General features: G+C 47.4%; 1 protein-coding gene across 1 annotated transcript in view; it reads left to right on the forward strand.

Annotated features, from left to right (window-relative positions):
• The first annotated feature begins 5,907 nt into the window (after positions 1–5,907).
• Positions 5,908–18,595, forward strand: part of ptprr (protein tyrosine phosphatase receptor type R) — a 55,347-nt gene continuing 42,659 nt past the window's right edge. The window contains exons 1-2 of the mRNA XM_086201442.1: positions 5,908–6,477; positions 13,512–13,804. Of these exons, the coding sequence (XP_086057568.1) occupies positions 6,396–6,477; positions 13,512–13,804 (375 nt within the window). The 5' untranslated portion in view covers positions 5,908–6,395. The remainder of the gene's footprint in view (positions 6,478–13,511; positions 13,805–18,595) is intronic.

Here is an 18,595-nt window from a genome sequence, read left to right on the forward strand (position 1 = left end):
TGAGTGTGGTGTGTTGTGAGTGAGTATGTGTGTGTGTTGTGTGCATGTGGTGTGTTGTTAGTTAGCGTGTGTGTGGTGTGTTGTGAGTGAGCGTGTGTGGTGTGTTGTGAGTGTGTGTGTGTTGTGGTGTGTTGTGTGTGAGTGTGTGTGTTGTGGTGTGTTGTGAGTGAGTGTAGTGTGGTGAGTGAGTGAGTGTGGTGTGTTGTGTGCATGTGGTGTGTTGTAGGGTTAGGGTTAGGGTTGTTGTGTGTTGTGTGCGTGTGGTGTGTTGTGGGTGGGTGAGTGAGTGTGTGTGTTGTGGTGTGTTGTGTGTGTGTGGTGTGTTGTGAGTGAGTGTGTGTGTTGTGGTGTGTTGTCAGTGAGTTTGGTGTGTTGTGAGTGAGTGTGTGTAGCGTGTTGTGAGTGAGTGTGTGTGTGTTGTGTGCGTGTGGTGTGTTTTGAGTGAGTGTGGTGTGTTGTGAGTGAGCGTGTGTTTGGTGTGTTGTGAGTGAGTGTGTGTGTGTGTGTTGTGAGTGAGTGCGGTGTGTTGTGTGCGTGTGGTGTGTTGTGAGCTTGTGTGTGGTGTGTTGTGAGTGAGCGTGTGTGGTGTGTTGTGGGTGAGCGTGTGTGTGGTGTGAGTGATGGTGTGTTGTGTTGTGAGTGAGTATGTGTGTGTGTTGTGTGCATGTGGTGTGTTGTTAGTTAGCGTGCGTGTGGTGTGTTGTGAGTGTGTGTGTTGTTGTGTGTGGTGAGCGTGTGCGTGTGGTGTGTTGTGAGTGAGTGTGTGTTCTAAGAGTGAGTGTTGTGAATGTGGTGAGTGAATGTGTGTGGTGTGTTGTGGGTGAGCGTGTGTGTGGTGTGTTGTGAGTGAGTATGTGTGTGCGTTGTGTGCATGTGGTGTGTTGTTAGTGTGTGAGTGAGTGTTGTGAGTGAGTGTGTGTGTTGTGGTGTGTTGTGAGTGAGTGAGTGTTGTGAGTGAGTGTTGTGAGTGAGTGAGTGTGTGTTGTGAGTGAGTGTGTGTTGTGTGTGAGTGTGTGTTGTGAGTGAGTGAGTGTTGTGAGTGAGTGAGTGTGTGTTGTGAGTGAGTGTGTGTTGTGAGTGAGTGAGTGTGTGTGTTGTGGTGTGTTGTGAGTGTGTGTGTTGTGTTGTGAGTGAGTATGTGTGTGTGCTGTGTGCATGTGGAGTGTTGTTAGTTAGCGTTTGTGTCATGTGTTGTGAGTGATCGTGTGTGTGGTGTGTGGTGAGTGAGTGTGTGCGGTGTGAGTGTGTGTGTTGTGAGTGAGTGTGTGTGTGGTGTGTTGTGAGTGAGCATGTGTGTGGTGTGTTGTGAGTGAGTGTGTGTGTGTTGTGAGTGAGCGTGTGTGTGGTGTGTTGTGAGTGATTGTGTATGTTGTGAGTGAGCGTGTGTGTGGTGTGTTGTGAGTGAGTATGTGTGTTGTGGTGTGTTGTGAGTGAGTGTGGTGTGTTGTGAGTGAGTGTGTGTGGCGTGTTGTGAGTGAGTGTGTGTGTGTGTTGTGTTGTGAGTGTGGTGTGTTGTGAGTGAGCGTGTGTGGTGTGTTGTGAGTGAGTGTGTGTGTGTTGTGAGTGAGTGCGGTGTGTTGTGTGCGTGTGGTGTGTTGTGAGTGAGCGTGTGTAGTTTGTTGTGAGTGAGTGTGCATGTAGTGTGTTGTGAGTGAGTGTGATGTGTTGTGAGTGAGTGTGTGTGTGTTGTGTGGTGTGTTGTGAGTGTGGTGTGTTGTGAGTGAGCGTGTGTGGTGTGTTGTGAGTGAGTGAGTGTGTGTGTGTTGTGAGTGAGTGCGGTGTGTTGTGTGCGTGTGGTGTGTTGTGAGTGAGCGTGTGTAGTTTGTTATGAGTGAGTGTGCATGTAGTGTGTTGTGAGTGAGTGTGATGTGTTGTGAGTGAGTGTGTGTGTGTGTTGTGTGGTGTGTTGTGAGTGTGATGTGTTGTGAGTGAGCGTGTGTGTGTTGTGAGTGAGTGTGTGTGTTGTGAGTGAGTGCGGTGTGTTGTGTGCGTGTGGTGTGTTGTGAGTGAGCGTGTGTAGTTTGTTGTGAGTGAGTGTGTGTTGTGAGTGAGTGAGTGTTGTGAGTGAGTGAGTGTGTGTTGTGAGTGAGTGTGTGTTGTGAGTGAGTGAGTGTTGTGAGTGAGTGTGTGTGTTTTGGTGTGTTGTGAGTGTGTGTGTTGTGTTGTGAGTGAGTATGTGTGTGTGCTGTGTGCATGTGGAGTGTTGTTAGTTAGCGTGTGTGTCATGTGTTGTGAGTGATCGTGTGTGTGGTGTGTGGTGAGTGAGTGTGTGCGGTGTGAGTGTGTGTGTTGTGAGTGAGTGTGTGTGTGGTGTGTTGTGAGTGAACGTGTGTGTGGTGTGTTGTGAGTGAGTGTGTGTGTGTTGTGAGTGAGCGTGTGTGTGGTGTGTTGTGAGTGATTGTGTGTGTTGTGAGTGAGCGTGTGTGTGGTGTGTTGTGAGTGAGTATGTGTGTTGTGGTGTGTTGTGAGAGAGTGTGGTGTGTTGTGAGTGAGTGTGTGTGGCGTGTTGTGAGTGAGTGTGTGTGGTGTGTTGTGAGTGAGCGTGTGTGGTGTGTTGTGAGTGAGTGAGTGTGTGTGTGTTGTGAGTGAGTGCGGTGTGTTGTGTGCGTGTGGTGTGTTGTGAATGAGCGTGTGTAGTTTGTTGTGAGTGAGTGTGCATGTAGTGTGTTGTGAGTGAGTGTGTGTGTGTTGTGTTGTGTGTTGTGAGTGTGGTGTGTTGTGAGTGAGCGTGTGTGGTGTGTTGTGAGTGAGTGAGTGTGTGTGTGTTGTGAGTGAGTGCGGTGTGTTGTGTGCGTGTGGTGTGTTGTGAGTGAGCGTGTGTAGTTTGTTGTGAGTGAGTGTGCATGTAGTGTGTTGTGAGTGAGTGTGATGTGTTGTGAGTGAGCGTGTGTTGTGTTGTGAGTTAGTATGTGTGTGTGTGTTGTGAGTGAGTGTGTGTGTTGTGAGTGAGTGCGGTGTGTTGTGTGCGTGTGGTGTGTTGTGAGTGAGCGTGTGTAGTTTGTTGTGAGTGAGTGTGTGTTGTGAGTGAGTGAGTGTTGTGAGTGAGTGAGTGTGTGTTGTGAGTGAGTGTGTGTTGTGAGTGAGTGAGTGTTGTGAGTGAGTGTGTGTGTTGTGGTGTGTTGTGAGTGTGTGTGTTGTGTTGTGAGTGAGTATGTGTGTGTGCTGTGTGCATGTGGAGTGTTGTTAGTTAGCGTGTGTGTCATGTGTTGTGAGTGATCGTGTGTGTGGTGTGTGCTGAGTGAGTGTGTGCGGTGTGAGTGTGTGTGTTGTGAGTGAGTGTGTGTGTGGTGTGTTGTGAGTGAGCGTGTGTGTGGTGTGTTGTGAGTGAGCGTGTGTGGTGTGTTGTGAGTGAGCGTGTGTGTGTGTGTTGTGAGTGAGTGCGGTGTGTTGTGTGCGTGTGGTGTGTTGTGAGTGAGCGTGTGTAGTTTGTTGTGAGTGAGTGTGCATGTAGTGTGTTGTGAGTGAGTGTGATGTGTTGTGAGTGAGTGTGTGTGTGTTGTGTGGTGTGTTGTGAGTGTGGTGTGTTGTGAGTGAGCGTGTGTGGTGTGTTGTGAGTGAGTGAGTGTGTGTGTGTTGTGAGTGAGTGCGGTGTGTTGTGTGCGTGTGGTGTGTTGTGAGTGAGCGTGTGTAGTTTGTTGTGAGTGAGTGTGCATGTAGTGTGTTGTGAGTGAGTGTGATGTGTTGTGAGTGAGTGTGTGTGTGTTGTGTGGTGTGTTGTGAGTGTGGTGTGTTGTGAGTGAGCGTGTGTGGTGTGTTGTGAGTGAGTGAGTGTGTGTGTGTTGTGAGTGAGTGCGGTGTGTTGTGTGCGTGTGGTGTGTTGTGAGTGAGCGTGTGTAGTTTGTTGTGAGTGAGTGTGCATGTAGTGTGTTGTGAGTGAGTGTGATGTGTTGTGAGTGAGCGTGTGTTGTGTTGTGAGTTAGTATGTGTGTGTGTTGTGTGCATGTGGTGTGTTGTTAGTTAGCGTGTGTGTGGTTTGTTGTGTGCGTGTGGTGTGTTGTGAGTGAGTGTGTGTGGCGTGTTGTGAGTGAGTGTGTGTGTGTGTTGTGTTGTGAGTGTGGTGTGTTGTGAGTGAGCGTGTGTGGTGTGTTGTGAGTGAGTGTGTGTGTGTTGTGAGTGAGTGCGGTGTGTTGTGTGCATGTGGTGTGTTGTGAGTGAGCGTGTGTAGTTTGTTGTGAGTGAGTGTGCATGTAGTGTGTTGTGAGTGAGTGTGATGTGTTGTGAGTGAGCGTGTGTTGTGTTGTGAGTTAGTATGTGTGTGTGTTGTGTGCATGTGGTGTGTTGTTAGTTAGCGTGTGTGTGGTTTGTTGTGTGTGTGTGGTGTGTTGTGAGTGAGTATGTGTGTGTGTTGTGTGCATGTGGTGTGTTGTTAGTTAGTGTGTGAGTGAGTGTTGTGAATATGGTGAGTGAATGTGTGTGGTGTGTTGTGAGTGAACGTGTGTGTGGTGTGTTGTGTGCGTGTGGTGTGTTGTGAGTATGTGTGTGTGTTGTGTGCATGTGGTGTGTTGTTAGTTAGTGTGTGAGTGTGTGTTGTGAGTGAGCGTGTGTGTGGTGTGTTGTGAGTGAATGTGTGTGTTGTGAGTGAGCGTGTGTGTGGTGTGTTGTGAGTGAGTGTGGTGTGTTGTGAGTGAGTGTGTGTGGCGTGTTGTGAGTGAGCGTGTGTGGTTTGTTGTGAGTGAGTGTGGTGTGTTGTGTGCGTGTGGTGTGTTGTTAGTTAGTGTGTGAGTGTGTGTTGTGAGTGAGTGTGGTGTGTTGTGAGTGAGCGTGTGTTGTGTTGTGAGTGAGTGTGTTTGGTGTGAGTGAGTGTGTGTGTTGTGGTGTGTTGTGAGTGAGTGTGGTGTGTTGTGAGTGAGCGTGTGTTGTGTTGTGAGTGAGTGTGTGTTCTGAGAGTGAGTGAGTGTGGTGTGAGTGAGTGTGGTGTGTTGTGAGTGAACGTGTGTGTGTTGTGTTGTGAGTGAGTGTGTGTTCTGAGAGTGAGTGTTGTGAACGTGGTGAGTGAGCGTGTGTGTGGGTGAGTGTGTGTTGTGTTGTGAGTGAGCGTGTGTGTGGTGTGGGTGAGTGTGTGTTGTGTTGTGAGAGAGCGTGTGTGTGGTGTGTTGTGAGTGAAGTGTTGTGTGTTGTGAGTGAGCGTGTGTTGTGTTGTGAGTGAATATGTGTGTGTGTTGTGAGTGAGCGTGTGTTGTGGTGTGTTGTGTTGTGAGTGAGTGTGTGTGTGGTGTGTTGTGAGTGAGTGTGGGTGTGTTGTGAGTGAGCGTGTGTGTGGTGTGAGTTAGTGTGTGTGTGTTGTGAGTGAGCGTGTGTGTGGTGTGTTGTGAGTGAGTATGTGTTGTGGTGTGTTATGAGTGAGTGTGGTGTGTTGTGAGTGAGTGTGTGTGTGTGTTGTGTGCATCTGGTGTGTTGTGAGTGTGGTGTGTTGTGAGTGAGCGTGTGTGGTTTGTTGTGAGTGAGTGTGGTGTGTTGTGGGTGAGTGAACGTGTGTGTGGTGTTTTGTGAGTGAGTGTGATGTGTTGTGAGTGAGCGTGTGTTGTGTTGTGAGTTAGTATGTGTGTGTGTTGTGTGCATGTGGTGTGTCGTGAGTGTGTGTGTGGTGGTGTGCTGTGAGCGTGTGTGTTGTGGTGTGCTGTGAGCGTGTGTGTTGTGTTGTGAGCGTGTGTGTTGTGGTGTGCTGTGAGTGTGTGTGTTGTGGTGTGCTGTAAGCGTGTGTGTTGTGGTGTGCTGTGAGTGTGTGTGTTGTGGTGTGCTGTAAGCGTGTGTGTTCTGGTGTGCTGTGAGTGTGTGTGTTGTGGTGTGCTGTGAGTGTGTGTGTTGTGGTGTGCTGTGAGTGTGTGTGTTGTGGTGTGCTGTAAGTGTGTGTGTTCTGGTGTGCTGTGAGTGTGTGTTCACATTTTTTCATGGGCCTTCTTCCATATGTGTTTTTAACCCTGTGACCCCTTCGGGACTCCCTTCATGTGAGAACGGTGAAGGTAAAAGAGAATTCGATCGTTCCGCCAGAGCGAAGACGGTTGTCGAGCGTTAGACTCGAACCCGAGCGTGGAATCAGAGCCGTTGGTCGCGGCCTGCCTCGTCACCCGCTCATTAATAACGAACCTTAAATCGCGAATTGCGACTCCTTGTGACTTGCGAACTGTGACGTCACTGGCGCCTTCCTCTTTATCTGCCCTCCTCCTCATCGGCGTGCACCTGCGCCTTTTCTCGCCGCTTCTGATGAAAATCCCTCCGCGCAGTGCTCCGTCTGCTGCGCAGCGGCTGTCCCTCAGTCAGCCAGGCCGCTTTTGGACGGCGCAGGGCGGGGAAGAAGCGTCGCAGTGGCCGGTGGCTACAGCGGCTGATGCATCGGTGTTATTTGACCGAGAAGCAGCCGGAGCAGATTTACTTCCGTTGAGCACTGACGAGGAAGGATGCGCCGCAGAGGAGGAAGAGGAGGACTCCTCTCCGTGGTTCTGGCTCTGATTCCGATGTGGACCCTGCTGCTGCTTACAGGTGAGATGTGTGGGCTCATTCTGCAGGTGAACACTACAACTACTGATGTAAATTTAATAGTCTGAGTTGATGGAATCTTCAGCAGCTGGAAATGTAGAAGCAGATTTGGTTGGTCCTGCAGTGCTGCCGGGACACCGGAGTCCAGCTGGGTTCCGAGGCAGGCACCAACCACTGCCAGCATTCATGGTGAAATCCTGAACTGTGTGCCTCAAGGCCTTAGTCATGTCTTTTGGATCAGTTTCCTTGTCTAAAATCACATTTGAATAATTTTGTGTTTTCATGGGAAAAATATGGAGCAACGTGTTTACAGGACCGAAACTTAATGTTACTCATTCGTTTGACTAAGGTCATGGGGGTGAGGTCATGATACTGTTGGAATTTTATACTGTTGGGGTTGATGAAACTGTTGAGGTTGATGATACTGACGGGCTTGATGATGCTGTTGGGGTTGATGATGCTGTTAGGGTTGATGATGCTGTTGGAGTTGATGGTACTGTTGAGGTTGATGAAACTGTTGGGGTTGATGATACTGACGGGGTTGATGATACTGTTGGAGTTGATGATACTGACGGGGTTGATGACACTGTTGGAGTTGATGGTACTGTTGAGGTTGATGATACTCTTGGAGTTGATGATACTGAGGGGGTTGATGAAACTGTTGGGCTTGATGATACTGAGGGGGTTGATGAAACTGTAGGGCTTGATGACACTGATGGAGTTGATGATACTGTTGGGGTTGATGATCGTGTTGGAGTTTGATACTGATGGAGTTGATGATACTGATGGGGTTGATGATCGTGTTGGAGTTGATGATACTAATGGGGTTGTTGATACTGTTGGGGTTGATGATACTGATGGAGTTGATGATACTTTAGGGGTTGATGATACTGATGGGGTTGATGACACTGTTGGAGTTTGATATTGATGTAGTTGATGATACTGTTGGTATTTGATACTAATGGAGTTGATGATACTGACGGGGTTGATGACACTGTTGGAGTTTGATATTGATGTAGTTGATGATACTGTTGGGGTTGATGATACCGTTGGAGTTTGATAGTGATGTAGTTGATGATACTGTTGGGGCTGATGATACTGATGGGGTTGATGATACTGATGGAGTTGATGATACTGTTGGGGTTGATGATACTGTTGGGCTTGATGATACTGTTGGAGTTTGATACTGTTGGGGTTGATGATACTGTTGGGCTTGATGATAGTGATGGAGCTGATGATACTGTTGGGGTTGATGATACTGTTGGGCTTGATGATACTGATGGAGCTGATGATACTGTTGGGGTTGATGATACTGTTGGAGCTGATGATACTGTTGGGGTTGATGATACTGTTGGGCTTGATGATACTGATGGAGCTGATGATACTGTTGGGGTTGATGAAACTGTTGGGCTTGATGATACTGAGGGGGTTGATGAAACTGTAGGGCTTGATGATACTGATGGAGTTGATGATACTGATGGGGTTGATGATACTTTTGGGGTTGATGATCGTGTTGGAGTTGATGATACTAATGGGGTTGTTGATACTGTTGGGGTTGATGATACTGATGGAGTTGATGATAATTTAGGGGTTGATGATACTGATGGGGTTGATGACACTGTTGGAGTTTGATATTGATGTAGTTGATGATACTGTTGGAATTTGATACTAATGGAGTTGATGATACTGACGGGGTTGATGACACTGTTGGAGTTTGATATTGATGTAGTTGATGATACTGTTGGGGTTGATGATACCGTTGGAGTTTGATAGTGATGTAGTTGATGATACTGTTGGGGCTGATGATACTGATGGGGTTGATGATACTGATGGAGTTGATGATACTGTTGGGGTTGATGATACTGTTGGGCTTGATGATACTGTTGGAGTTTGATACTGTTGGGGTTGATGATACTGTTGGGCTTGATGATACTGATGGAGCTGATGATACTGTTGGGGTTGATGATACTGTTGGGCTTGATGATACTGATGGAGCTGATGATACTGTTGGGGTTGATGATACTGTTGGAGTTTGATACTGATGGAGTTGATGACACTGATGGGGTTGATGATACTTTTGGGGTTTAATACTGATGGAGTTGATGATACTGATGGAATTGATGATACTGTTGGAGTTTGATACTGATGGAGTTGATGATACTGTTGGGGTTGATGATACTTTTGGGGTTTAATACTGATGGAGTTGATGATACTGTTGGAGTTTGATACTGATGGAGTTGATGATACTCATGGAGTTGATGATACTGTTGGAGTTTGATTCTGATGGAGTTGATGATACTGTTGGAGTTGAGGATACTGTAGGTGTTGATGATACTGTTGGCGTTGATGATACTGTTGGAGTTTGATACTGATCTAGTTTATACTGATGGAGTTGATGATACTGTTGGAGTTTGATACTAATGGAGTTGATGATACTGTTGGGGTTGATGATACTGTTGGAGTTTGATACTGATGGAGTAGATGATACTGATGGGATTGATGATATTGTTGGGGTGAGATACTGATGGAGTTGATGACACTGATGGAGTTTGATACTGTTGGGGTTGATGATACTGTTGGAGTTTGATACTGATGGAGTTGATGATACTGATGGAGTTTGATTCTGATGGATTTGATGATACTGCTTGGGTTGATGATACTGATGGAGTTGATACTGATGGGGTTGATACTGATGGAGTTTGATTCTGATGGATTTGATGATACTGATTGGGTTGATGATACTGATGGAGTTGATGATACTGATGGGGTTGATGATGATACTGATGGGGTTGATGATACTGATGGGGTTGATGATACTGATGGGGTTGATTTGCATGTCTTACACGTGAGTTGGCCCAACACTGGTCTGCAGTTCTGCACGTGCTCCATAGGCTCCACTGCCATCTTTAACGTGGAAGCTGAGCTGCTAATGAGGAACCACCATGGCTGCAGCCAAAACAACACATTTGTGTAGGAAACAAAATTTACTGCGTGTCAGCTTAACCAACGGCTGGATTCCACGTATGGATTTTGGTGGATATCATCCATCCTCGCTGACCAGTAAGACCATCAATGTACTTGCCTCTGAAACATTCAGCGCAGGTATACCGGGTATTGCCCTCCAGAGGTGAACTGGAGAGTATAAGTTCATCTTCGAGGACACAAGTCTTTGAATCTAACGCTGCTGCTCCAAGTTGATGTTGCCTAGCAGAGGCCACAAATAAAACATGCCAGAAGGAAACGGATGTGGACATTGTAAAGACACAAAAGTAGCTTTTGCAACAACAGAGACCTCTGCTGCCATGGTTGGTAATTACACCAGTGCTCAACATCAGAGAATAGTAGCACCATCAAAATAGTAGTGTGTGGTGGTTTTACACTGATTAGCTTTAGTCTTGGATGACTTTACCTTCAGCTGTCACAACAGCCTGATGGTGCTCAGGTCAAAGTGGATGACTGAGTGAGTGAATATTCACCCTTCTGTCTGACCCTCATCAGTGACGTCATGATGGCGGCTCAGTTCCAAGGGGGTACCAGCTGGTCGCTGACTTGCTAACATGTGTCATGAGAGCCATGGGAGTCAACCAGAGTAGTGACACGACCATCAGACCTCAGCTAGGATGTCAGTATCGCAGGTTTCATCATACAATTTTACAATGGTTTGTGATCTGAGTAGAGACTGAGATCTCGGTCTTGTGACACAAAATATTGGAATTTCTTGCTGTATGGATTTTGTTGCAAAGTCAAGGTAAAGATGGAAACAGAAGTGAAGGTGCAGGTTTCCAAGTTGTCACTGTCACTTCTATCAAGAAACTCTAAATATAAGTTCATAACTAATAGAGTAGCACAGGAATCAGTCCAAAAGCCCATAAATTAGTTCTCCTAGAAGACCGTCTGGTTCCCTAAACTCCAGGTGGGAGACCTGAAATCAGGTGTTTGTTTCCTAGCAGCTGAAAATATTTGCAGGTCCAACTCTCGCGTCAGATCCACCAGTAAACACCAGACCGCTGGATGTTGGGTTTCAGTTCTACATCAGATCCACCAGTAAACACCAGACTGGTGGATGGTGGAGGTTCAGTTCTACATCAGATCCACCAGTAAACACCAGAGTGGTGGATGTTGGAGGTTCAGTTCTACATCAGATCCACCAGTAAACACCAGACTGGTGGATGGTGGAGGTTCAGTTCTACATCAGATCCACCAGTAAACACCAGACTGGTGGATGTTGGAGTGGTGGAGTCTTAAAAACCTGGGTTGCTAACAAGAGTATAGAGGAGCCTACAGAGGTCATGGAGGTCATTAAAGGTCATCAGAGGAAACAGAAGAAGCCTGAAGCTTAGTGGTGGTGACCTTGAAGTCATGTGACCCTGGTGTAGCTCCCTCATAGGCTATTGTTAGCTTAGCACTGCTAACCGTAGCATCCAGGCTTCCAGCATCATCAGAGGGTTCATTAGTGAAGATGATCTTGATGAACTGAACCTGGAAGATCATCAACTTTTGTTCACCAGAGCTGATTTACTGATTCAATCACCACAATCACACGGAGCAATCCTATTGGCTGCTGGGAGGAACAAGGAGATGACCACTTCCTGTTGGTGGAGGAACCAGGAGTTGACCACTTCCTGTTGGTGGAGGAACCAGGAGTTGACCACTTCCTGTTGGTGGAGGAACCAGGAGTTGACCACTTCCTGTTGGATGACAAACACACCTCATCCCTGCAATCTTCTACATCAAGATCTATTTTGGGTTCAGATGTTTTTCACAACCATTTAAGTATAAAAGATCTGATGCAGCATCACTCTTCTGAAATCCTCTTTTTTTCTTTACTATTTTGTCAATTAGTACATTTTGGCATCTTTCTTAAGCAATTGTAAGTAATTATGCAAGTGATTGTCTACCTTTGCTTGAATAGACATTTAATTTGCTGTTCTTGGAAAACGTAATTTTTTATTTTCTTTTTTGCTGATTCACATGTATTCTCAACAAATTCCTTTTTCATGTGTATGATAAAAATAAAGTGTGTAAATTTGCAAGAAACCTTAAAAACAAGTGCATGAAAATTTGAGCCAACATATTTTTTTAAATAGCATTTTAGCTAGATTCATATGACTTTTTTTTTAAATAAGTTGGTGTTCGTGCTGCTGTGTCAGATTTGATTCTGATAAACAGAGCGGTGCAGCGGTTGAGGGGCTGACACAGTAACTCTCCCTGGCTTCTGTTCTCCCTAGCAACAGCGTCTTGGTTGCTATGTATGACCCTGAGCAGAGCTGAGCTTTGATTGGATGGAGTTGTCAGCTTCTGCTGGCTTCCGAGGGCTGCCAGCCAATCACAGGTGGAGCTGGGGAGGGCTGATCCTACAACCCTGTGGGGAGACGGACTCCCTCCCACACACACACACACACACACACACACACACACACACCGTCTTTGTCTCTGTCAGTCCAACATCAGCTCACTTCCCATTTGACTGGCACCAAAGTAAAAAGTTGGACATTTGAGTTTTGCTACTTTTCTTGTGTCAACAGTACTTCAAAATACTCTTCAGGCCTGCTTCGGCTTGATTTTGTGGCACGCATTTTTCTTTTAGGGGATTTTTTTGGAACATCTTAAAGGAATTTCTCTAAATTTGGCACAAATGTCCATCCATCCCTCCATCATCCATCCCTCCATCCCTCCATGTTCCCCCTCTTCTCCTTTTGAGGGTGGTGGGGGTGGAGCCTATCCCAGCAGCCTTCCCCCTGGACAGGTCACCAGTCCATGGCAGGGCCAACACATAGAGACAGACAACCATTGGCTCTCCCAGCCACGCCTACGGTCAATTTAGAGTCTGGATTAACCTGGTCCCTCTTGATGTCTTTGGACTGTGGAGGAAGCTGGAGTACCAGAGAGAACCCAGCAGGAACAGGGAGAACATGGAGACTCACCCAGAAAGACCCTGTGCTGCAGCCGGGGCTCCACCCACAACCTTCTTGATGGGGGCCACAGTGAGGACCACTGCTCCACCCACAACCTTCTTGCTGGGGGCCACAGGGAGGACCACTGCTCCACCGGGCTGCCATCACAATTGTCAACTATAATAATTTTTATGGCCAAAGGTCACTGTAACAGAAACACACCATGGACCCATACAACCACTGTGATTTGTTTTGAATTTCAAATCAGGCAATGTATAGTTGCGAGAAATGAGAAATTTGAATAGCAGTAAGATTTTAATTTGCATTTGCTTTAATTTGCTTCATACAAATAAAATAAATAAAAAAAATTGACTGGTCATTGTGCACTTAATTGAAAACAATTACTGGTTGCAGTCTAAAAATAAAAGAATAAATGAGTGGAAGGGGATGAGTAGCAAACCTGAACCTCTGCCTGAAGAGCCTCATCAGCACATCCGACTCATGTCCACATTTTCCAGGCCGCCACTGGGGAAACTACCTCCCTCAGGGGTGTTTTGCTCTCCAGATAAATAAAGACTGTGAATCAATGATGCACTTCACATCTTCGTCGGCTGGCCGGGTTTCCTCTCCGCCAGGGCTGCTGGGATCTCCTCCTCAGTGTTTCTGAACAAGAGATTCAAGAATAAAACGAGGTCCAGTCTGAGTATCATTACATACACACACATACACACACACACACACACACACACACACACATATATATATATATATGGTCTGGTATGTTAACAAGAAACAAATGTACCCTTTTAATACCCTTGAAACAAAAGAAGAAATAGTTTGTGTGAAGCCCCTCGCTGACAAGCTTAGCAACATCACTCGTCACGGAAGATGTCTGCGTTGCCGTGAGGCAGCAAGCTTCCCTTTGGAATGGACCTTCTTCTATGGTGGGCTGTTGCTCCTGAAGTGGCACCATCGAGATTCATCAAATTCAAACATTGATAGAGACATCCAAATTTGCTGTGCTTCAAGGTAAAAAGGGAGGAGCTTTGTGAAGAAACAGGTGTGCAACACAATAAGCAAATTATACTCGGTCAATTAATTTGTTCATTTTTTATTAAAATCCAACCCTCTTCTCATCCTCAGAGTCGACCTCCGGAGACCGCCAGCTGCGTTTCTTCAATCCTCGCCACCTCCCTTCGCCTGTGCCCCTACAGCGAGACCTGAACCAGCAGCACGATGTGCAAACCCCGTCCCACCACCCACAACTTCATCACCATCACCGTCACCGCCTGGCCAAAATGATGCCTGCTGCACTCATGGACTCTGGGTTTCTGCAGGAGCCCACCGCTCAGCATACCCTCGGCTTGTGGGCTCAGCCAGAGCATGAGGTGCAAATGGAGCACACCGCCGTGTCCGCCCGCCATCTGGTTACTGTGGTGAGTTGCCTTCTCTGTGACAACAGTTTGTTCATGGTCTGAGTTCACCTGTCAGTCCCAGTGTGGACCAGGATGATATTTATCTGCAGAAACCCAGTGAATGAGCGCCAGGGAACTAATTGGTCATGAGACTGAAAACTCAAGTGTTCTAGTTGGTTTGTGTTTATGTCAAATCAACATGACCAGGGGAGTAAGTGGGCCTTGATCCTCCGTCTGGATCAAGGAGACCTGGACTACACCAGACCACCTGGAGAGGTAGTGACCAGATGTTTCTGGACAGTTTAGCTGTTAGCATCAGTCTCTGTTAGCTTCAAGCTAAATCTACGTGGCTGGTTCTTCCTGCATTCTGGAGTCACTAAGAAGTGATGGAGGAGGGAGAACCCCCTCAGTGAGCTGAAGACTCCTGGTAGTGAGGACTGGAGAGGTGAAAAAAGGTCAGTAAGTTCAATGTCATGAACCTGACAATGAATTTGCAGTCAGAAATGTCAGGGCACTGATGGATGCTTGCATGCCTCTCTGATGTCATCATTAGATGAAAAGAGGGTCATCTCAAAGGTCATGTGTAGTTGAGAAGGTAGAGGTCAAAGGTCAGACCAAGCAGATGGTAATCAGATGATTGGGGGGTGTGCTGGTATTCCCATGGCGCTAAAGGAGAGATGCTGCACTCTGTTGCCATGGCAGCACTCATCAGGAGCGTATGGGGGGGGGGCACTCGCTTTCACAATGGCTGGTTGTATAACGTGGATGCTCAGATGTGACATTCAGTGACATTGAGAAGGTCAGATGTAGAGAGAGAGACAGAGACATAGACAGACAGAGAGAGAGACAGAGAGATTTTTTGATTTTCAAACCACTTTTAATTACTCAACACATGTCCAACCAAAAACCCAGACAAAAGTCTTTTCAACACAAATGAAAATCCCAGCTAAACTCAGAATTTTAAGAGTAGCTCACTGCCCTCCACTGAACACAGCACATTCCCAACACACCGCGTGTCCTTAAACTCCTCTGTTGTTAGCAGAAGTTAAAATCAGTCCTGAGTCTGACTTTCAACATCTGACAGAAAATCGGTGGCGTCAGTGTCCACAGAACTCTCCAGTCTGTTTCTCCTGCTGATGTAAACGGCCATTTTGGCTTGACCAGCGACAAAATTGAACACCTGACATTCAGATTTCTTTTTCTTGCTGTACCTGAAACACAGAATAAACACCTGGTGAGGGACTGTCTCACCAAACATGGAAAAAATCCGAGTTACCAGATGAAAGAGAGCAGAGACCAGCACACTCCAAGAAACAGTGACACACCGTCTCTCTCTGCTCAGAAGGGACAAGCAGGCTGAACATTCGGGCTCATAAGAGAGACCAAGGCGTTCACAGCCAGCACCCCATGCAGGAGCCGCCACTGGAAGCCCCCGACCCTCCTGGTTAATGGTGGTTTATACAGTGCTCGCCACTCAGGCCTCTGAGCCTGTGTGAGAGCCAAGTGAGCTCTCCAAGGAGTGTCAGCCCGACCCGCCAGTTTACGCTGATTCAGCACTTTCACCAAAACACAGCACATGGTCTTACCTGTCATAGAGCTCAGTGTGCACTCAGGGTTCACTTTCAACAATAAATCATCAACATGATCAAACACAGGAAACAGTCCCACATCAGGAAAAGGGTCACAGTCACTGGCTGGTTTCAGTCCTTCATAGTGACGCCCTCTCAGGGTCTGTCAGCTGCTGTTTCCAGCCCCCTAGCAGGCGGCTGATGGTCCGGACAGACTTGACCCCAATACGGGAGGCAAGACCTACAGGACAATCCAGAGAGGGGCCACACAAGTCCAGCACCTGGCCCAGCATAACAATCCTGGCCTCACACAGTCCCTGAAGCAAGGATGGTCCTGTCTCACACTTGAGGCGAGTCCCATAGACCACCGGCTCCCTCTGAAGCCAGAAAAGAGAGTCCGAATGAGTCCGTCTGTCTTTGTGAAACAAACTCCACACCTTAAAAAGTCCACGATAGAAACATGGCAGAAAGTCCAGCTTAAAACCACTCAAATCCATTAAAAACAGTGACTCTGCAAGTCCCAGTCCGCTCCAGCGCTCCAAAATGGCTCGAGCCACAGGTCTCCAGACCAGGTCCAAAGGTCCAGAGAGCAGTCTTTGAATGAACTGGAGCCTGAAGGCAGCTCCTCTGCTCGTCAAATGTACTAGCCCCTGGCCCCCTTCGTCCTTAGGCAGAAACAGAATGCTCTGCGGGACCCAGTGTAGGCGGTCCCAGAAAAAAATCCATCATGACCGCTTTGGTTTGGAGGAGGGTCCACACACACCAGCCGATGCCACAACATGGAGGACACAAGGTTGTTTATGACAAGGATGCGCCTTTAAACGACAGTTTTGGATGAATCCATCTCCATCTGTTGAACCTGGCCTGGACCTTTTCCAGAGCGTTCTCCCAGTTTTTAGAGAGGAAGGACTCGTCTCCCAGAAAAACCCTAAGATACTTCATCCCTCCCCTCCTCCAGACCAGGCCTCCAGGTAACACCAGCTTCCTGCTCAGCCCAGCACCCACAGCCAAAGCCTCACTTTTCAGCCAGTTGACTTTAGCTGAGGGGAGTTGACCAAAGCTTTTGACAGTCTGATGAAGAACATTTACATCATCCTGTTTTTTAAACAAAAACAGTCAAATCATCAGCATAAGCAGAGAGAAACAGAGGTTTGTTCAAACCAGGAAAAAGGAAACCAGACAATTTTGACCTTAGTCTGTGCAGGAGCGGCTCTGTGGCCAGGGAATATAACATCCCTGACAGCGAGCAGCCCTGTCTGACCCCCCTCTGAACTCTGAAAGGAGCACTTAAACCACCATTAACCTTCAGTACACTCTCAATTATGGTACAAGACCTGGATCTTGGCTATAAGTCCAGAGCTGAACCCAAAAGCCTGAAGCACTTGCTACAAGTACTGGTGTTCAACCCGGTCAAAAGCCTTTTCTTGGTCTAGAGAAATCAGACCAAACTCACAGCCCAAAGAACCAGAGAGGTCCAAAGCATCCCGAATTAAAGCGATGTTGTCAGTTATCAACCTGCTGGGTACGCAGTAGGTCTGGTCCACATGGATGACCTGCTCCATCACTTTCTTCAGCCTCATGGCGAACACCTTAGACAACAGTTCATAATCGCACAGCTCGCCTGCAGCTCAGAGGTAACTCCCCCTTACTCAGACTGTCCCTGAGGACACACAGCAGATCCTCTCCCTGCACAGACCAGAAAATTTTATAAAAATCAGCAGGGAGACCGTCTATCCCCGCCATCTTCCCGACCCTTCTTCTTCAGGCCCTGCAGGGCCGCCAGCAGCTCCTGAGCAGACAGCGGGGCCTCCAGCCCTGCATTATCTTCTTCACGGACCTGAGGCAGACCCTCAAAGAAGGACGTGGCCATCTCAGAGTCCTCCTGGAACTCAGTCTTGTAGAGCTCTCTGTAAAAGCTCACTGCACGCTGGCGGATCCCAACAGAATCGTGCAGCAGCTGTCCGGTGTCAGACCGCAGGGAGTGCATCATTCGCCTCTGTCCATTGCTTTTCTCCAAACCAAAGAAAAAGTGAGAGGGAGCATCCATCTCAACGATGTGCTGAAAACGTGAGTGGACCAACGCGCCCTGAGCAGATATACCCAGCAGGTCACACAGTGCTGATTTTTTACTTTTGAGAACTTTAATATGTTCTCGGTCTCCTGTGGAGTCTGCTAGCTGTTGGAGCTCCACCATTTCTCTCTCCAGATCTCTCATAGACCTGGTCATGGCCTTTGTGGCATTGAGAGTGTACTGCAGGCAAAGCTGCTTGATCTGAGCCTTGCCCACATCCCACCACTGCTGTAACGAGCTGTACTCAGACTTGGTTTCTCTGAAATGAATCCAGAACAACACAACAGCATTTTTAAACCTGTTATCTGATAACAAAGAGGTGTTAAAGTGCCAGTATGAACTCCTACATTTAACATCCTTAATAAACACCACATGGTGCACCAGAGAGTGGTCAGAAAAACCCACCGGACTGATTGAAACACTTTTAAAAACATTGACGTGATGTTTAAAACAGTAGACTCTATCCAGTCTGGCCAGGGACAGAGAGTTCTCTCTGCTGTGAGCCCAGGTGAACTGCTGCTGACCAGGATAGAAACGTCTCCAAACCTCACGAAGCTCCAAGATTTCAGTCAGTTCAAACAGAGCCGTCCATCCGGCCTGGAATGACTTCCTCCGCAGAGCAGGAAACGGGTAGGAAATCTGGGGAGAAGATAACTCCAACGCCCCACTGCTACTGCTCCCGTGGCTGAGAAACAGCTCTCCACCCCACTCCCTCCTCCAGTCTGACTCATTATCAGGAGAACTGGGGGTCTCCTGAAGAAAAACCACATTTAGCTTCTTCGACTGGATCAGAGAGAAGAGAGAGTCTCTCTTTACGTCTCTCCTCGCACAATTATTTTTAAAGAGCTGAGCCTGATGTCACACATGATGGAGCTTTGTGTGAACAACAAGAAGGAAGGAAGGAGAGAACTCATATTCAGCCTATTCAACTTTATCGATGTGGGCCCGCACCTTCACCAACAGTTCCTTCAGACGGTAAACTTCTGGGTCAGTAAAGGTCGGCTGCCCCAGGTCTCCTGACTTTCTTAGAAAAAAACTTGGTGGAGTCGTGAAACAACTGAAGGTCAGGAAAAAAGTCGTTCACCTTGACGGCCCTCATCCCTTTAGTGCTCTTGAGAGAGGAGCGGATCCTGGAGAAGGAGTAACCACCATGTGCCTCAACCTGCATGTCCT

The sequence above is a fragment of the Aulostomus chinensis genome, chromosome 4 (genome assembly GCF_037954235.1).
Source record: "Aulostomus chinensis isolate RoL2024-O1b breed Wild chromosome 4, RoL_Achi_v1.0, whole genome shotgun sequence".
NCBI lineage: Eukaryota > Metazoa > Chordata > Actinopteri > Syngnathiformes > Aulostomidae > Aulostomus > Aulostomus chinensis.